Source organism: Apus apus, chromosome 1 (assembly GCF_020740795.1).
Source record: "Apus apus isolate bApuApu2 chromosome 1, bApuApu2.pri.cur, whole genome shotgun sequence".
NCBI lineage: Eukaryota > Metazoa > Chordata > Aves > Apodiformes > Apodidae > Apus > Apus apus.
Window position 1 is genome coordinate 117,085,655 of NC_067282.1, and position 20,925 is coordinate 117,106,579.

General features: G+C 37.2%; 1 protein-coding gene across 19 annotated transcripts in view; it reads right to left on the reverse strand.

The window, feature by feature from the left end:
• Positions 1 to 2,717: 2,717 nt before the first annotated feature.
• The window catches only part of STS (steroid sulfatase), a 114,596-nt gene continuing 96,388 nt past the window's right edge, over positions 2,718 to 20,925 (reverse strand). For 16 of the 19 annotated variants that reach the window (XM_051608187.1, XM_051608204.1, XM_051608198.1 and 13 more), the window contains one exon: positions 14,240 to 15,592. In XM_051608187.1, the coding sequence (XP_051464147.1) occupies positions 15,210 to 15,592 (383 nt within the window). In that variant the 3' untranslated portion in view covers positions 14,240 to 15,209. Of the gene's footprint in view, positions 3,309 to 4,355; positions 6,180 to 8,273; positions 12,049 to 14,239; positions 15,593 to 20,925 lie in introns of those variants that run through there. The other 3 variants (XR_007888384.1, XR_007888385.1, XM_051608202.1) reach the window with 3 other exon arrangements.

Here is a 20,925-nt window from a genome sequence, read left to right on the forward strand (position 1 = left end):
TTTACTTTTTCTGTTTTGTTTATGATATTCTAAAGATCACTTCGTTCTGTGCACTTTACCATTCTTATCTCTTACAGAAAGACAAATGCAGTATTTTCTTAGGGGATCATAATTATTGAGGAAGACTTGTTAGAATAATTTTTACCTATTGATACCATGGGTAAAATGAAGAACATATTGTCAATGTCACCTGTTCTACTACTTTGCAGGAAGCAATTTATCAGCAACGGTGGAAAATGAGATCATAAAGGTTAACAGGGTAGAGATCATAACAATCATTTTAATGGAGTTTTAGAGATTCAAGCTATATCCTTTTCTTTTTATTTCCCTTTTTTTTTATTTCCCCAATGGATATTCTGAAGGTCTTTAAAGGAAACTTAATGATGTGTATGCTTGTGCATGAAGAGCATTTGTGCATCAGTATTCCAGAACTGAAAGCACGACCAAGGAGACCTCTTTGCATTGTGTTAGTTGTTGATGTACCTTTAGGGTAAAATGGTTAAATTATTTTATGTGGGAGCCATGGCAACACAGAGGTGCAAGATCAAGTACAGATTGAGTTCAAAGGATCAGGTTGTCAAGCAACATCTTAAATGAACTCAAGTCTGGCACAGATCTCCAGATATAGCTCTGCAAGTTAAACCAAGCCTTTTTAACTGTCAGTATTATTTAATCTTGGTGATACAAGGACACTGAGAAAAGATGAGAACACATAGTATAGTTGAATGGGCAGCTTCACACAATGACTAGTACCTGCTTTCAAAGGGATCTTAAAAATACATTCTTTTAAATAAGTAAGAAAATTCTGATTCTGGAAGGCTTCTTCCAGAGCCTTTCCTCCAAATTATGTATTATTTAGTGCTTAGGGACTCTCACTGAATGCAGTCATCATAAAGGTATATTTTCATCATACACCCTAGAATGATAAGAAGCCCATGTAGCCAGGGAAACCATGTAGTACAAGTCTATTTATAAAAAGTGGCATTCAAAGGACTGATGGAAATGTTCACTTTACTTTCAGGGCTGAGATATTTCTCTGCTTTTCAGTTTGGGGAAAAGAGTATCTTTGTTGACAGCATAAGTTTGTTTTTCTGGTGAATTTGCTGGTTTGCTCTGGTGTTTTGATCACACCTTCAAGTTCTTCTTCCCTCCACCTTCAACACTTCAGCTGGTAGTTCCTCTCACTCTGCTTGTGTGCTACCTCTCTAGCCATGGCTATCCAATCCCCATCTCTTCATGTATGCCCTTCGCTGCCTGCACCTTAGCTTGCTTACCTTCCCTCTCAGGTCTGGGAGATATTTGCAGAGGAATGTCAGTGTAGTGAAAGATTTAGAAACAACGAATATTGCTACACAGCTGTGAGTTTAGTAGTACTTCACCTGATTAAAGCATACTCGGAAAAAAAAAAAAAAAAAAAAAAAAAAAAAAAAAAAAAAAAAAAAAGAGGAGAGAAGAGATAAAAAGGCTTATACAAAATTAAAATTATTTAAGGATTTTTTATTAGAGGTGTCCACCAGAGCTTAGCTGCAAATTCACGTAATTGTATGGGTGTATCTTTTGAAGCAGTGATTAAACCTTACTCCTGAACCTCATTCCCCCACTCTCCCAAATTTCCACCCGAAGTATCTTCTGTTAATCACTTCTTAAAGCTGGTAAGAGTGTTCATCTCTACTTTAGAAAAAATCTGGTGCTTCTTGGTGATGAAAATGGTTAAAATCATGATAGCATAAAGAGGACTAAACCTTGGATATTTTTTACATGGAAAAACTTTTCTGTCACACCATTCTCACCCCCTCCTACAGTTTCCTTTGAAGACTGAGAGTCCTTTGACTTCCTGCACTCAGGAATAATTTCTGGCCAATCAAAGTGACATTGCCAAAAAAGCTTTTCAGTTCAAGATATATCCAACATCTTCATTGTTCATGGTTGGGTGATAATCTGAACATGTAAGATAGGAACTTGAAAACTGCTTCTGAATTAGCGTTAGCCCTTAGTAGAACTTTAGGATTTGGGATGGGGCACTGGAAGCTGGGGAGCGAGAAGGGATAAGGAGGAGAGGGTAACAAGGAGAAGAGAAAAAAAAAAAAAGAAGAATAAACAACCTCAACATCAAACTAAAATAACTGCTGAATTGGAAAAATTGGGTTTGCAGAACGAAGCAAATCCATGAAAAACACCACAGCGTTTACCATGTGGGGACTGGATGTTTCTGCCAGCTGCTGCACTAACTCTTAGAGTGCTGCTGATTGTGCTGCAGGAGGAGGGAAATTGCTCAGCAGAACCGTAATCCGTACATATTGCCATCCTTTGCATTGGCCTGTGCATGCTTCCCCACTGGTATTATTCATTGCAGAAACAGCTGCAAGTAGATATTGCATAATAGCCCTGAATAAAAATGAATTGTTGAGGTTTGGAGACACTTAGCCAAAGTACTTTTGTGTGTGTGTGATTTAGCAATCAAACAGAAAGAGAGATACCCAGAAATCCCATGGGTCACATGGTGTGTGGTGAACTGACAAAACCCTTTCTCCAAGTATCATGAGCACCTTTCAAATGATGGTGTCTTCATGCCATATAATGTACTCAGCAAGGGCAATGATATGTGTCCATGAATTGGTCAGCTATGAATAATTTGCCTCTGAATAAGTACTATGTTAATCAGTTTTCTTACTTTAACATAAAATTTGAATAAAAACCCTATTTGCTGCATTCTAGGCTTTCACAATCATGGTTTATGAGCAGATGATGGTTGCCATATACTGTAAAATGAGATCACAGGACAAAACTAGAAGGAAAACATAGACAGACATTTATATGAAATGGAAATTAATCTGTCTGCTGAAATCAGGTTACTGACTTGACTGTTTGACACACATTTATTCCAATTAGTTTCAATTATGCAAAAGCCAGTGTAAATGCATATTGCAACATAGATAAAGGAACCATACTTGTTTCTGTTTTCATCTAAGTTGATGAGTGGAACTTGCAGACAGTCCACTAAAAATTGCAAATCATCTCTCCTAAACAATCAGTTACACTGGGTAGGCTTCATAATATGACAGTCCTTAAACAGATTCATATGCTTTGAATTTTCTAATGAATGTTGACATGTACACGTTGCTTCTGTTAAGACAGTTAATAATCCATAAGAATGGAGAGTCTGCTGCCTCAGCTCTGAACACTTTCACTATTTCATGGTCCAGAAAAATTCACACACTAAAATCTTTAGAAATATTTCAGTCTCTTCTGGTTTTCTGCAGGATCTCTTGCTGATTTCTGCATTGTGCTCTTCTTTGAATTAGGAATTGCTAGAAACAAAAACAATTTTGGTTACAGCCCATTTAGACAGTTACCTGTGCTTTCCGTCAGAAGAAATCTTCATCATTCTTTGTATATATTTTTTCTTGGACATACACTATCTTGCTATATTTTCTGTTCTCTTACAGTAAAGACAGTGTCAATAATTCACAAGAATGTGTGGGGAAATGTATGCTTATAGCATTCATGAAAAAGAAGAGTGTGTGTTATAGGTCTGAATTAGATATTTTGTCAATGTCATATCAGTTCAGTTTTGGATATGGCTGTACTTCCGATTTCAGTGTAGGTAACGTAGCTAGAACAAGCTTTTTAACTGAGCTTACTCAACTGCTGGTTTGTAGTTTAACCTCATTAGCACAGAACTGAACAAGAGTTAACCTATGCTGCTAAGAGATGCTATTTGCTATTCCTTTTCAAAGGTACACCTTAAGAGGCTTTAGTATTTTATTTAATAGCAGTAATAATTTCTATTTTGTTTTTCCTTATATGTGGCATTATATTTGGCATCATATTTGACATGCTTTTTGACAGCAGCTAAGATCATCATGCTACATTGTAATGGAAGGAGGTGAAGAGGTAGTAGGAATGGAAGTAGGTTAAACTGGGGGAGAGAAACAAAAATGCAGAATTACGGACTTAGTGTTTAATACAAAAACAAAATTACATGTCCCTAAGCACAGATGTATTTTAAAACTAGAACCACATGTATATATTGCATTTTTAGTCTGGGATCAGAGCATTTAGTCCAACAAATCTGAGTTGGTCGCTATTACTATCTTTCTTTCAGAAAAGATAGAAACAAATGAAAAGACACTTGTCCAAACATAAAATATTTTTAACATTGGTAAAGTAAAGAATAATTCTTCTTCCCTAAAGCCAGTCATCATAGTTCTTAAATTAACATGGGTATTTTTTGGCCCAACATTTATTTTGTCTGTCTAATTGTTTGGTCTATAAATAATATTGACTGAAAAAGTCTGGTGAAATCACATTTACATGTTTGTTTCATTATATTCAGGGAATAAGGAAAGACTTACCATAAATGCTGTTGATTATGCTGGAAGATATCCTCCATCCCAGATCTTCAGCAACTTCAAACCCACTACTGGTTTGATTCTTCCTCTAAAATAAGCCTTGAAAAATTCTGTTTCAGCACATCTGTGTTGTTTCAGCCTATGTGTTTAATTTCATTTCATTAAATTCATTCAATTAACACAAATATGATCTTTCTCTAGGAACCTTCAAAGGGATCTACATTTCTGCATTAAATATAGGTATGAAAAGTAGACATTTAAAGGGATGCCCTCCACTGTGCACCACCCAATAACAGTGCTTCATAGGTGTCTAAATCAAACAGATTTTTTTTTCCATCCAAATATAAGATTATAGGATAAGCCAGGCATCTGCCTTTCCCTACTCATTTCAATGAGAAATATTTCTCTCTAATGCACCAGACATGGCAATAATTGTAAATGTGCTTCCTTTTTCTGGTCTGGATATTTTTAATGTTTTCCTCACTGTTTTGTCAGCAGAACTGGTGTACTTCTTTTTTTCTCTGTTTACTTGTCCAATTTATATACTTCATGCTTGCATCCAGTTTTTTCTATCTTTCAGTTTATTCCCTGTCCTGCCAACAGCATTTCATTTCTATGGAGCCATAAACAAATGTGATGGTAGTTAATAGTGGGCTTAGCTCATTTCTAACTCCCTGTGAAAAATGCTTCCTTCATCTCTCATTTCAATATTTTTGTCCTCTGTTTTTAACAGTGAAAGTTAACGGATTCAGTGCTGTTTCTTGTGACCCATGCAAAAAGATACATTTTTATAGCTTGATAGTAGTTGACTCTCAGTGTCTCTGGATTTATCCTCTTGGAAAGCTTTTCATTCTGCTGTTTTTATTCTCTTTTTTAGCCTGTACATTCTACATCATGACCTTTATGGTAAAAAGTATCCTAGTAACAGAAGTAATTGGCTGTGGAACTCAGAAAAAACCCACTAACTTGCATTGTGTTTCCAACAAAGAGCAAGGCTGGAGACAACACCTGGCATTTAAAACAGATAGAAGATTTTTGGTTTAGAGTAAATTAAAATTATTTTCAGCAAAATATTGTACATGACTCAGTGTCTTCTGTTGGTGAAGGGTCTCACTCAGCAAAGTTCCTGAACATAGTAGGATTATGAAGACAGCTAAATGGCAAGCCTGTGTTCACACTTGCTGAACTAGGATATTTCAGCTTCTGTTCTTACTAGATATGTACTTAGTCATGTAATAATACAACATTAAGAAATAAAATCTATTAAGGTGCTGCAACTAGTTTTATATTCAAAAATAATGCAGGATAAATGTTTTGAACTTCAGAAACAAAGTCTAAAAAATGCTTAGCAGATGGAGCTCTAAAATAATTTTTCATGCATAATGCAGAGCATTTTATTTGTTTGCTTGACTAAGAAGTATTTCACAAAATACAAGAAGATGGAAAATGTACAATATGCATGAAACAGTGTAAACGTTTTAACACAACAGACAAACATTCACTATAGTCAAGACTGACAGCTGCTAATTAAATGTCATTACTTTTTTTCCTGACATTCAGTAGTATTCTTTGAGCTGAGTTCTTTCAACACAATCATAATTGGTGTTAAGAGAAAATGTAAATTGAAAAAGTTCTTAATTTACTGTTGTCAAAACTCTATTCTTATTGAAATATCTCATTCGAGTAAAATAATTAAAATGTTGGCATACAAAATTATTAATATGACCTTAAAAACAAATTACTTGACCTGTGTAATGTTGACACTTCTTTAAAATACTTTCAGTAGGGTACTTCCTGATTTGCAGAGCATCTTAGAGACAAAAATACCTGAAAGTCAAAGTCAAAAAAGAAACAAACAAGAAACAAGATGCTTAGCCTTAAAAAAAAAAAAAAAAAAAAAAAGTGCTTTAAGTGATACTTAGGCATTTGGTTGCAAAATTCTGCCTGTGAAAAACTCCATATGGGTACTGTTGAAAGCATTTACATTTCATAAGTGCCTCCCTTTTTAAAGAAGATTTTAAACATTCCAGGAGACAGAAGTGGGATTCAGCTTCTCAAACACAGATGTCTTGAGGTGTATGTTGTTTATTGTCTTTATCTTATGCCTATCTTTTTTTTTTTTAATGTATGAAAAAGCAAAAAAAATAATATTCTTAGACATGACTGATATAATCTACACGTAGTCATATAAGCTAAGCAAGCTCAGCTCTACATATCTTCATTGTAGCTATATGAACTTACATAAGATAAATTTCAGACCTACAACTACACTTCTAAATATAATGATTTCTAAATCCTTCTGGAGCCAGAGAATAGATCCTTCCTACACCTAAGGACTCAGCTCTTGCTTTCAGAGAACTGGCAATGCAAGAATTAGGTTCTTCCTGCACACACTCAGTTTTCTTTCGAATCCTGGGATCAAAGAAGACAGATAATTCTTTCAAACCTTTCCTCCTCGACATTTTTCTAGATGGGACATGCACTTAAAGTAACCTTAAGCTGCTGGGTAAGTGTGAGAAGAGAGTGTGCAAGGAGACGTACACCATGCTTTCTGCCCTGTCTGTACAAGCTTTGCTGCTCTGTAGGGAAGGCTCCTACACTCACTGGGTCAGGGAGCAAGTAACAGCTACAGAAAGTGACTTTGTAGCCATGAGGTACATCACTTTTGCTCCAGAGGCAAGCTGTGTACCTCATGTGATTAAAAATACTTAATCAGTCTTGAAGTTTCATAGCAAAGCTGTCATCACAACCCAGGTGAGTGTCCTTACCTCTAGGGACTATTACCCTCTTCCTGATTCCCTGGGCTTAAAATTGTTTACTACTCAGTGGTCCAATTTCAACCTGAAGATGAAGAGTGATTTTTTTTCATTCCCAGCTTGTACACTTTCCTAGATCTTTATTTCATCTCTTGACCTCCTGATAATATTTTTGCTTCCTTTATAATGGCTTCTAGATGTATGATCTGATGAACTTAATATTCTTCTTAAAAATATATATATATTAAAAAAAACCCCAAACAATTAGGCACCATGTGGGGTTGCCCTTGTCTGTTTCCACTAGGGACACTGTACTCTATCCTCTCACAGACCAAAGTCAACCACTATAGAATGAGATTGCAGCTGGAACCCATAGCTGGTGCCAGAAGATGAAAAGCATGCCAAGGGCCCCAGTTTGTAAACACTCTCTGCATCCTCTAAAACACTTCCTTATTCTGCTTCTTTCCGCACTAAGTATTCCTTAGTTTTTTTTTCAGGCTACACAGGCTATTTTCAGGAAAGCTGAAGGTTCAGTACACTAAGAATCAACTGGATAAAAATTTAAGCCTCAGCTTAAACTGAAACTGAGCATAGGTTTAAAATGTGAAGATGGCATCCCTCTACATAGACTGGTACTGACTGCTTAAAAACTGATGGGCTAAACTAAATGTCTGCAGCATTCATTTAATGTACATTAATGCAGCTGCCTGAGCAAAAGACTTGACATTGTCATTAATTTCCAGAAAGGACAGAATGCCATCTAGCTGCTAAGGATGGCCCCTCATGGCTGAATTTTGTTGAAATATAGTCAAAGAGGGTCGTCATTCAATAGCATAAATCTTAGTATCAGAGAAGATTTCCCTTTATTTTTAGTAAGTATCATAGAGGAGAAGGATGGGGCATGAAGCAGCTCCTTTTGCAGAATAATATGCTGTTTAAAAGCTTGATGAGTGATGACATGTCACTGGATGATGGTGCTTTTCATGTGCATCAGACAGGGATGTGTTAGGATCTAAAATTCCTCTTCTAACAATCTCCCTGGAGCTTAAACAGTTATCCAGACAGTAGTATTATTCAGTTACTTCCCAATGCATTAAATATGAGAGTGTAAGACTGACAATTACAAAACAACCAGCACATTTTCCTAAACCTGAATATGCTGTCTGCTCGGCAGGAGAAATTATAACATAAAAAGGAAAAAAAATATGGAGGAAGTTCTTTAACATGGTTCAGACTTCTAGTATTCTTTTTGTCACTATCAGGACAGGCAAACCATTTTTAAAGTTGGGATAACTTTTCTTCATAGATTTGCTCTTCATTTGCGAGCAATGAAGACCATATTAAACCAAAGTTATTCTCTTGCAGACAAACTTGAGTCCATGAGGCTTTTGTGATGCTTTGTGTCTAATCTTTTGTGATAAATATTGTTACCCAAAGCAACTTCATATCAAATTCTCTTAAAATATGTCACAATGAAGAGCTCTGCCTTATAATTTCAAATATTTCACAGTATTTTTCACATAAATAATGTACAATAAAATATTATCTGCATAAAAAAGCTTTATTATTTGATAACTGTAGAGTAAATCATGTTGAATGTGTTTGTTTTTTTTTTTTTTTAATGTAGCTGACCATATATACTGAATCTGTTCTTTTCAAATATAGTTTTCTTTTGCAAGGAAAGTACCTGCTGCACCATTTTTCTATAGATAAGACTAAAGTTAATCTACATAGGGAATCTGGCATGATTTATATTAAAGGAATGTTTTTGAAGTAATCAGGAGATGCTGTATGAGCATTGCAAGGCCTATAATCCACATCCTGCAAGGTCTGCAATGTTTCATAATTTGACAGTACAATTAGAGCTGCAAGGATAATCAAGTCAGTTTTTGTCTTACTAGCCAGCATAGTGCAAGCTTTAGTGGGAGACTGGAATTCAGCATTTTTCCAACACCATAAAAACCCTTCAGTCACTGAACTTTTTGCTGAAGCATGCTTGCTGCTCTCAGCACTGAACTATCAGGTTAAGGCTATTGTGGGTAGTCTTGTGAAAAATTTGCAACAATTTTTTTTTGCAGTACAGGTGAAGTTTTAGGCAGATTCTTACTGGTTTTGATATAAGCAAAAAATACTAAGAACACCAAAATATTTCAGAAATGCCACATAAGCTATCATGGTGTTTTCTGGACTCCCTGAATTATTTGTAGTTTTAGCAGCCTATAAAAGCAGGAGCCCTCAGAGCCTGACTCAGGTCATTTGGTCTTCCAGTGAACAAAATGTGTAACTGTTGATGTTTTATACCCAGATTAAGATCTCTCACCTCCTGAATAGCCTGGTTGGTGTGTTTACTCTGAGGCATGGGGTCCTTCATCCTATGGTTCCCCCAGCAGATTTCCACCTGACACTCTGACACTGGAGGATGCTGCTGCAGAATACACTGCAGTCCTGACAGACCCAGAGGAACCAGAAGTTTGTAGGTCTGTCTTCAGGTTGGAGATAGCCCCCAGAAACCACTTTCTCTGCGGTGCTTCCCAGTGCAGAGTTCTGCTATGCCAGTGCTTCCTCCTGCTCACAGGGCCAGCCACCCTGCTTGTAGTATACTTGGGCAAGGTGGGCTCCTCCTGAAAGTAAGAGCCTCAGAGCTTATTTCAGATGCTGCAGGCAATGCCAGAGGGAAGAGAAATGACAGAGAAGATAAAATGGTCTGTCTGTACAGACCTATCATGTCCTAATGTAAGTTAAACCCCCTATGTTTAGAATATGTACACAGGATTTTTGTATTTACGCTTGCCCTCTTTTTATTTATTTTTCCTTTTGTTCCTATATTACGCGACATCGTATGTGAAATTTTCTACATTGTCCACACATCTGAACACACAGATCTCACATTAGTGCAATGTGAAAAAAGCTATTGTGATGATTCTATAAGTGATGATTCTCACTGAGCTGTTAAGGATACAGACCATATTTACTTAGTTCTCTGCAAACTTTCAGTTGGATTTTAGTGAGCTGACACTAATCTCCAAAGGCTCATATTTCCATTATTTTATTTTTCTTTTCTTTTCTTTTCTTTTCTTTTCTTTTCTTTTCTTTTCTTTTCTTTTCTTTTCTTTTCTTTTTTTTCTTTTTTTTTCTGACACAGTAATTTGAGGCAAGTCAGGACATCTCTATTTTTAAGAGTCAGGAACCTGCAACATTCACTCCCCAAGGGGAAAATAATATTTAAATAATTTAATATAGTTTCCTATGTCTGCTAAAAGAAAATAATCAGAGAAATGTGACTGATGTCTTTGTCTGAATCCCCAGTGTGCATCTTTTTTTAGCCATCTCCTCCCTGCCCTCCAGGCCCCCATCCAACATGTGCAGTAAGCACAGAACCAATCTGCAAACCTGAAGTTAAGGATATCTTACACATCCTTGTATAGGAGGATCTTATATGTCTAGTGTTCCAGCTCTTAAACTGTACCTTCTGTAGAGGAGATGCCTAATTGACTTGAAGGTGCATGGAGTGATGGGATGAGGGGGAATGATTGGTTTCAAGATGGAATTGGGGAGATTTAGATTAGATATGAGGATGAAATTCTTTCCTGTGAGTGTAGTGAGACACTGGGCCAGGTTGCCCAGGGAAGCCATGGCTGCCCCATCCCTGGAAGTGCTCAGGGCCAGACTGGATGGGGCTTGGAGCAACTTTGTTTAGTGGAAGGTGTTCCTGTCCATGCAGGAGGGTTGGATCTAGGTAATATTTAAGGTCCCTCCTAATCCAAACTATTCTGTGATTCTTTACCAGTTTACCACTTCCAGCTTTTTTTGTTCTTTCAGTATTCCCACAGTCAGAGAAATACTCTTTCCCTTCTTTGAGTGCAGAGGAGGATCTGAGAAACAGAGTTAAATGTCTTGCTCTGGGACATACAGGAACTCTGTGAAAAACTAGGACGTGGTACTGTTAAATAACACTGTAGAGGAATACACATCCCTCTGAAGCTTAACTCCCAGTTTAAACTGACATAGTCTACAAACAGACACCGTGTTACAATACAGAGCTCATTAAATGATAAATTGAAAGTCAGTCTCTAAGTACCAGAGCAGCACATTCTCCTTGAGCCCTCCTTGCTAATAAATTGTGAATCACGTATATCCCATCAATAGCCTGTTGTGAAAAACAATTTTTCCTTGTTAGATCAGGCAGTGCCATTACCAAAACAGTATACGGTGCTTCTCATTTTGTTTTGCAGATAAACAAGTCTACTTTAATTACCATGACCTGACATGCTATCTTCAGAACATAAGGTACAGTACTGAAAGGTATAATACATTTGCAATACAGAGGAGGTTTATTTTAGGCAGTAAATGAAATGACATTAACACAGAGGATGAAAAATACCATCCTATTCTTAGCAGAATCTTTCTTGAAGGAAAAATTGTAAAAACGGATTTTGGATTTTACTGCTTAAGTCAAAATATTAAATGTTGTACTAAATTATACTTGGGAAAATATGAAGTTTGTGCCACAAATGAGAAATAACTTTTATTTTTCAGGATGTCTTGGGTGTGTTTAATTTCTTAGATTTTGTAATGCAAAGTTAATCCTTGCTAGACCTTAAATAAGTAGGTTAGCAGAGTCAAGGAGCCCTAAAAGCCAAACCTTTTCATGAAGACCTCTTCTCATTTTATCTGATTAGAGCAAAATGGCCATCGCAGTCAAAATTGACAAGCAAATGGGAGGACTGAGTGGCAAAGAAATAGGTGGAGAAGTATTTGAGGGGTGTGGACATTTTAAGATAGGAGATACAGAGCCAGCATCCAAAGCTAAGGAGGGTATGAAAGAAAGGCCACATTAAGGCAAGAAGAAATCAGAGCAGTAGAAAAATTGTAATTTTTGATACCTCAGTCAGGCAGCACAGAACAGCTGCTGAGCCTAATAGAACAAACAGTTCCTGCACCTGCAGAAAGAAAAGAAATAATAGCAACATAGCATCTTCCCAATTAAAAGAAGTAGATATGGATGTCCTTGAGAATATAGAGATGCCTGTTAAGGTCACAGCTCAGCAACCGTGAGAACAAGATAGATGCAATGACACCAAACACCTTGTCTGAGTTACTGCTCTATACCTAACACACAAGATATTTTCTCCCATATGCTTCAGGAGGTTGCACAAGATCATGACCCGGCAGGTTTTGAATATCTCCAGGGAAGAAGACTCCACGGCCTCTCAGGGCAGCCTGTTCCAGTGTTCTGCTACCCTCAGAGTAAAGAAGTTCTTCTCTGTGTTCAGATGGAACTTCTTTTGTTTCAGTTTCTGCCCGTTGCCCCTTGTGCTGTCACTGGCAGCCACTGAAAAGAGTCTGGCCCCCTCATCTTGATACCTGCTATTTAGGTATATTTAAGCATTGATAAGATCCCCTCTCAGTCTTCTCTTCTCCAGACTAAACAGACTCAGCCCCTTCACATAAGAGAGATGCTCCAGTCCCCTAACCATTTTAATAGCCCTCCAATGGACTGTCACCAGTAATTCCTTGTCTTTCTTGTACTGGGGAGCCTAGAACTGGACACAGTATTCCAGACATGGCCTTACTAGTGCAGAACAGAGGGGGAGGATGACCTCCTTTAAACTGCTGGCCACAGTCTTCTTAATGCAGCCCAGGATACCATTGGCCTTCTTGGCCACAGGAGCACATTGCTGGTTTATAGTTAACTTGACCAAAGGGGCTCCCAGGTCCTTCTCTGAAGAGCTGCTTTCCAGCAGGTCAACCCCTAACCTGTGTTCCTCCCCAGGTGCAGGACCTGCACTTGTCTTTGTTGAACTTCATTATGTTCCTCTCCACTCGACTCTTGAGCCTGTCCAGGTATCACTGAATTGCAGCACAGCCCTCTGATATATCAGCCACTCCTGGGTTTGTATCATCAGTGAACTTTTAGAGGATATGCTCTGTCCCTTCATCCAGATGATTGATGAATATTTTGAAGACTAGATCCCTGGGGAACACCACTAGTGACAGGCCTCCAACCAGGTTCTGTGCCACTGATCACAACCCTCGGAGCTCTGCCTTTCAGCCAGTTCTCAAACCACCTCACTGTCCACTCATCTAACTCAAACCTCCTAAGTTTAACTGAGAGGATATGGAGACATTATGGGAGATGGTGTTAAAATCCTTGCTGAAGTCAAGGTAGAGAGCAACCAGTGCTCTCAGCCAGTCATGCCATTGTAAAAGACTATCAGATTGGTCAAGCATGATTTCCCCTCGGCAAATCTATGCTGACTACTCCTGATAACCTAATATTTCTTTCTAAGTTTATGTAGTACATTCAGAGATTAAATAAAGCAAGGAGGGAATTATGCCATATGAATGGCCATCTGACAGCTTTCCATGTATGACATAAATGGTCCTGAGTGGTTATCAGGGAAACAGCTGAATAGACCAACCTTATCAACATGCACAGGATTTTTCTGCCTACAGAGAGCTTGCAGAGCTCATACTTACACTACTGGGAACAAAAAGGGAAACATCAAAAATAGGACTTCGAGAAAAGAGTACCAAATTTCCCAGGACAGGCATCTAGATAGTGTTGAGAATGAAATTTTGAATTAAACTGTGGCAGAGAAGTCAAATAAAGTCTAGCTTTTACAGACAGAGAAATATACCATATATCACAATATATTTTTACAGGACAGGCTTCAATAGCTCCCAAGAATCAGGTCACAAACTTAATGTTGGCTGAATGAAGCTACTGCATTACTATCATCCCAGATCACTTTTGCATTAGTGATGTGCTAATACCACCAAATGGATTTTAGTACAATATAATGTTGGAATTAACTAGTGTTTTCTGATAAGGAGCAAGTCACCTTCTATTATCAGACATCAAATCATTTTAGTATTTTGCTGATATGCTCTCCTCTGGTACAATCTGCCATAGAAAATAGTTTGCCTGCCTGTAGTGTGGAAAGAAAATGTGCCTGAATAAGATGCAGATAAAAATGGATACAGAAATCAGCCCTGAAGTACTGTCGATTTCCCAGGGCCTTGCTAAGAACTCAGAGACAGTTATATTTGGCTTTAAGTGCTCAAGCCCAAGTTTCTTCTCAGAAAATTATAGATCCTATTCAGAGAGCTTAAATGATGCAAAAGATATTTAAAGGAAGAACAAATTTTATTTATTTGTAATGTACTCTACATTCATCAGTGGAAGAATTAGGTATGGTAGACAGTGAAATACATCTTTGTACTATAATTTGAATTTGGAACTCAGATACCAAGTACGGACCAAATCTTTCATTTTAGCATGGGTTATGACCATAAAGCCATGTCTATATTAGGGGCTGAAGGATTTGGGGGTTATTGGAGGGGTATGAATTTGGCTTGCATATACATGTACAGAGAGAGGGAGACTGACATACAGTACACACACAAGCACACAACTGGTGCACTTGAAGTGGTTTCCTTTTGAAACAAAGTTGCTGCCATGCAATAGGATACCAGCTAGGAAACACATTTTAATGTGGACACAAGATCTTCCACTACATAACTCTGTGGATTTTTATGGCACATGCAATGTTAGATTGTTGGCAATCTGTTTACTACTTCATATTTGTTAGTATGCTGTAACAGGTCTGTTCTTTATCTATCTTTCAATTATCAAACTATAGTCACAGGTGGACCTTTTCAATAGTATCTTTCTATTTTTAATTACTCAAGGCTATGTCCTACTAATGGTGGATAATACTTAGCAAAAAAGACAAGAATGTGTGCATTTAGTGGTTGTAAGTGACAGAAACTATAGGTAAATTTCCTGCTGTGCAAGAAGATAGTTGAAGATCTAGAAAATTAGCTCATCTCAAAAATGCCTAGAGCTTACCCATTTGCAGATGAGGAAGGCAACATGTGCTTCATACTGATTTTTGTATTACAAAGACAGAAAAGGTATGTCTCACCCTCCTTCTCTTGGCACATTTTCTTAACATAAATTCTCTTCTAGTGCAATGATGTATTTAAAGACAGGTCCTCCTACATTACAAAACTTTCTGAAGGCTATTACTGCCGAGGTTCAAGTCAGCTACCCACACTCTCTTGTTCCAGTTTCTGAAAGGGATCTGCAGCTTGTTTATCCTGAACGCGCTTCCAGCAGGCTCCCTTCTGAGTCGTAGTCACAGTAGCAAGACTGAAAGAGAGATGAGCAGCACAGCTGGAGCCATGGCTTCCAGAGAAGTTTTTCCCATGACAGTTGGTTAGGGACAGCATCCAGGGATCTGGTATGGTTCTCTACTGCTAGGTGTATCACCCTGAGGATTTCATAGAAACGGCTCTCTGTTTCTGGAGTCAGTGGGACTTTCTCTTCTGGGTCTTTGGAAAGATCAAAGAGTAGTGGGGGGTCATGCCATGTGATGAATCCTTCATGGCAGAAGCAAACGTGAGAATCATAGCAACCATTGGAGTTTTCAGGACTGAAGTTTGGGGTGAAGAAGAAGACTTTCCAGACAGATTCACCTGCAATTTGCAGACACAAAAAAGCTGGTGACAAAATGACAAACTAAAAGAACCTTAGTCTTATGGAACTCTAATTTATACCACAAGAAACCAGTCTTTTGGTACAGCCTCACTCTGAGCAGAAACTGCAATGTTTTGAAGAGTAGAACAAAACTGAGCAAAACAAAAATAAGCAAAACATGGTGATTTTCATGCTACAAATACTTATGAAATAATTATAATAATTTCAGTAGCTTAAAAGAATTCTGATCAACTAAATCATAGAAAACTTACAAGAACTTTGCATTTTTACATAAACTGTGCTAACAAGATTTGCATAAATATTTACTAAGCCATTGCACTGTCTTCTTCAAGACTTCTTAAACTGCATTTTTGCCCTTTCACTCTATCCATACACTACTAGGCCATGTCTGCCTCTCATTTTGCTAATGAAAATAATTTCATTTTTACCTTTTTCTGTCTTCCTTTCTTTGTTATATTAACCCACTGCCCCCACCACATGCTTTCATTGCAAACATCAGGAGACAGAGTATAAGAGGTATAATGGATGCTTAAGTGCTGTCTTAGGCCTTTAGATATTTATTAAAAAAATAAATGTACAATTTTTAGGTGACATTCTGCTTTGTAAAATGAATGGGAAAAAAAGTGGGAAGCAACAGTCTTCAATTATGGATTGGGCATTCTCTCTTAGCCTAATTTCCTGTGTGCAGACTCTGAACTGTCTGCACTAGTGTTACTTCAGTCAGTATTTTTACTGTTTAAGAATACTAATTACTTCCTGGATTACGAATAAGCAGATATCAGTTGGTTCCTTCAGGAAGCAAACCTGAACAGAAGGCACACTGGAGAATCAGAAAATACTTAAAAAGTAAGGAGCAAACAAAAAAATGGCTACTATTTTCCTCAAATATCACAGAACAGTCAGAGAAGGCAGTAACAGTCAGACACTTCAGGGAAGCACACCATCATCCCACAGCAAGGGAAACATACAGCTCTCCAGAAATGGACCAGAAAAAAAAAAAGAGTAAAAAATCTGTACTTTTTTCTTAATAAAAGTAGGATACTAAACATCTGAGGTCTGTGATGTCAGACTACCTACCACTTGAGTGTATACAGACACAAGAAATACATATTCATTAAGTAATTTACATTTCTCAGTACTCTATTGAAAACAAAACAAAACATTTTTTGTATAACCTCATTTTTTTAAATGCTGTAGGAAAAACTCTTTTTGGTATTTTGTTGAAATGCTTGAAGTTCACAGAAAGCTTGTTAATCTAGTAACACATTGTCACAGATTTATGTGTGCTACAGTGGTTAATATTCATTTATCAATTAATCAATTCAACAGAATGGAAAGCACTAGAAAATGTGGAAAGGGCAGAGATGAACTGATATACGCCAAGCTGTAACTACATCATACTCAATTTTTAAAGATAAAAACAGGTTTAAAGAAAGAAATGTTTCAGTGGATTAAAGAGTCACATGCTGAAGTCCTAGCCTATAGCCTGAATTTAAAGGACAGTAGGTGACCTTGAGATTCTTTAAAGCTTCTTCAATCCCACAGCATCCTTTCCACAATACAGGAAGTTTTACCTTTAGGAACCAATTCAGTGACAGAGCCTGGGGACCTCCAGTTCACTTAGTTTGCACTTAAATCAGGGTCGGAGGGGTGATGGTTATTACATACATTAGACTGGGAGAACCTCTCTGAATGCTGCCTGGAAATCAGCAAAAGGGAAGGAGCTATAAAAGCTGAGAGCTCTGGCTATGATAGCAGTCATGGCACAGACTTACTGGGGAAGGGAAGGGGAGGGAATATTTCTTCTACAAGTAAATAGCAAATCTTCCTCCTAAAAGTAAATACCTTTCCCACATGACTTTGAAAGATGGTTTTGATACTCGAATTCTTTGCTATTTTCTCAGAATTGAAATAAACAAAATATAATACTCCCTCTTAAATTTTTTTAACTTACGCATGGAACATTTTCCAGAGCAGAAATATGCTTCTCATTTACTGAGATTTAGAATTTACATTCTGGGAAGGTATGTAATTCCATACTAAGCATTCCTTCAGGCTCTTTAAAAGTGTCTAATTGGAAAGATGGACAACAGAAAAAGCCAAAGGGTTTTATTAATAAATGCACTGTGTGTCTTTTTAGACCATGCAACATTTGCCTCACCTGAGACTTAGACTCAGGGCACTGTATCACCTTGATAGAAGAACAGAAAAAAATAATATATCAGCCATTAAAATGTCAACTGAAAGAAATTCCAGTAAGATCGGGCACATGAGAACTTTGCGGTCAGGCTATCTTACCTCACATCTATCTTTGATGGAACACTTGTGCTGACATTGAAATGGAATTTTCAGCCAACTTTTTGGGTAGTGTGCAATGTAGCACCATGCCAGTTCAAGGGCTTACAGATAGCAATATAAAGGGGGTGGGGTGGGGGGATTCTGTGTTAGTGCCAGTCAGTACAAATAGCTCATATAGGTAAGTATGGGGAAAAGAAAGAAATAAGGAAGTTGAATAATGTATTTTTTTCACCACAGAATAAAGAATTGTTCAGTTTTGGCTGTATACAGAGCATATGGCTTGTTGCAAAATCATGTGTGATGTTGGGGTCAGGGCATGCATGACATCACATCATGTCTGAATTACATTGATAGTGTTTCAAAGAGTTGATGCTATTTTATCAGCTATGCAGCTATATAGTGTCATTAGCATACCTCGCAGAACACTGAGCTCTGGGAGATCAAAGTCTATTACTGTGCAATGTTCATCTGTTGCACTGCAAAGATGTTTCATAGAGGATCTGGAATTTCATGTGGTGCTGGAGGAACAGCAGGGGAGATTTAACTGCCGATTTCCTAAGCATTATAAAAACTAAAGTGTATCTGTCAGTGTCTTTGGCTGTGGAGCAGCCAGTGTAATATACTAGGAGACATAAAGAGCTGTCAGACTTCTAATATGTAAAGCTGATGAACTGTGTAAGAGAGAGCTCTCTCCCAGTCTCTCTCAGCTGATACAAAATCTCATTTTGTCAAAGGGGTAACTATAAGGATCAAATTAATCTCTCAGTAATTAACGATACCTTTGTTCTGTAAAGCATTTGGGTAGTAAACTCACTTTATATAAAAGATGACTATATATTTCTTTCTCAGTGAGGTTAATAGTAAAATTGTTAGGGCTACCTCACAGTCAAGTATATCAGGTCCATTCTAAAACAGCAGGCAAACTCAAAGCTTCATGCACCCTTCAAAATCCCGTCTCAATGCTTCACAGCGACTTTATTAAGCATCCATTTTTCCTGCAGTTCTTCAGCTCTCTGAATTGTCCAGTTTCACCTATTCAGCTCTCAGAATAGCTGTTTTCTTCACATGCTAAGAAAAAATAAAAACTACAGAAGTTGTACATACAAATATTCTCAAAATAAATAGGTTGCAATTAGTTCAAGTACATCTTCTATGAACATAATTGTTCAAAGTTCAACATCCCTAACAGACCCTTCTTCTAGTTTATTCCTTCACCCATCTATTTATCCTTCCATACAGACAGATGTAGCACTAACAGACAGGTAGCAGCTGTGAGATTTAATAGAAGTCCCTCAGTAAAACAGATTAATATTCCCAAGATGAAGTGACACACTGGATACAGATGTCACTTCAGTTACAAAAGCACTATTCTTAATCACTGATGGCTAAATGGTGTTTTCTGATAAGCAGTTCTTGAAATGAATAGAAGCTATTGCTGTGTTATTAGCCAGACCTCACTTTCACTGAATTTAATCTACAACAGTAGCTTTATAGTTTTGCTGCTGCTATCATCTCCTTTGTTTATACTATTTTGTTCTTTCTGCAGAAGAACAAGTTAAACACTTCTTCACTGTAAATTGGGGAACTCATCTCCTTTTGACTTCAGATGTCTTTGAGCATAACCCTTTGGGTGTAGCATACCAATGTCAATAGATATCAAACTCTTCCTGAATCTCTAGTGTGCTCTGTAGCCATTGTCAGCTCCCATGCTCCTACTCACACCAGATATTCAATGTTTCTAGAGTAGTAGATAAAAGCAGTAACTCCTTTGAAAATTATATTCTTCAAATAACTCTTGTTATTGTTAGATTGAATTCTATTTTCCCTCTTCCTATAGCTTTAGAATCATTCAGAATTCTTAGGTTCTCTGCTAATCTTATATAAAGTAGGTAACACATATTGTGTATCTGTTCACCTATTCAACAGTTGAAGAATTTAGATAAGGTTTCAGTTGCTAAATTATTGTAGAACTATATATAGCACATAGATAACACTATTTGGTTATTATAAGGAAAATCTTCAAGTAATTTTTATTATTATGTGCATTCCTCAAACAGCTAAAAAAATATGCTATTTGAGCTTAAAAATTTAGAACTTTATTGTTTTTTCAGTGAAAATTTATGTATTTTTTTAGACACTTGTTTTAAGTATCTGTATATCTTACTGTGTTATATAGTCACGTCAAAAGACAGCACATTGTGTGTCAGTCAGCTTAGGTGTAGAATAACTGAGCAATATTAAAAGACATAATGTTAATTTATGAGAATCAGTTGTTGCTAGAAGATGCTTGGATAAAGAACTGTGCAGAACATACAGTATTTGTGGTAAAACCATGAAAAAACCCCACAGTAGTAGCAGTGATTTTAAAATCTTAAGTATAGAAAATGAAGTATTAAATATCCTCTGAAACTGAGAGCACATTGGAGGATGACTAACAATCATACAGCAGTACTGCTGGAGGAAAATTATAAGACATACTGAAACAATGTTCAAGCTGCTGAAGTCAAGACAGAAATCCCATGGCTGAGTTCATTACCCAGAAGTGCTGTACTATGAGAAGCTTCCATTGAATTATCTTCAAAAGTCAAGATTATCTGCTGAACAGTAGCAGATGACAAATATTATTTTCCTGAAATGTTCACCATCATCTTCAAAAAGAATTGATTGACAATTTAGTGTTTTCTTGTTGAAGAAAGTTCCAAATGGGAAGAATCCGTGGGTATAGAGACTATGCTGAAAAAACAGAAAGTGCTATAATGCAATGTTACGCCTCATCTTTGGAAGTCTTAGTTGACAGCAACATGGAATGATACACATTGCCCTGGAAAAAATAGCCATAGTACCTTGATACACACGATCCAGATATATGCTAGCGATTTGTGTGAAGAACCTCTTTACTTGCTGAATGGGCATTGCCATTTTCAGATTATCCAAGTGGCAGTTGATGGCATACTGAAGACAGAAGATAATGCTTGCACACACACAAAAAATTACTGGTCATTTACAATCTATA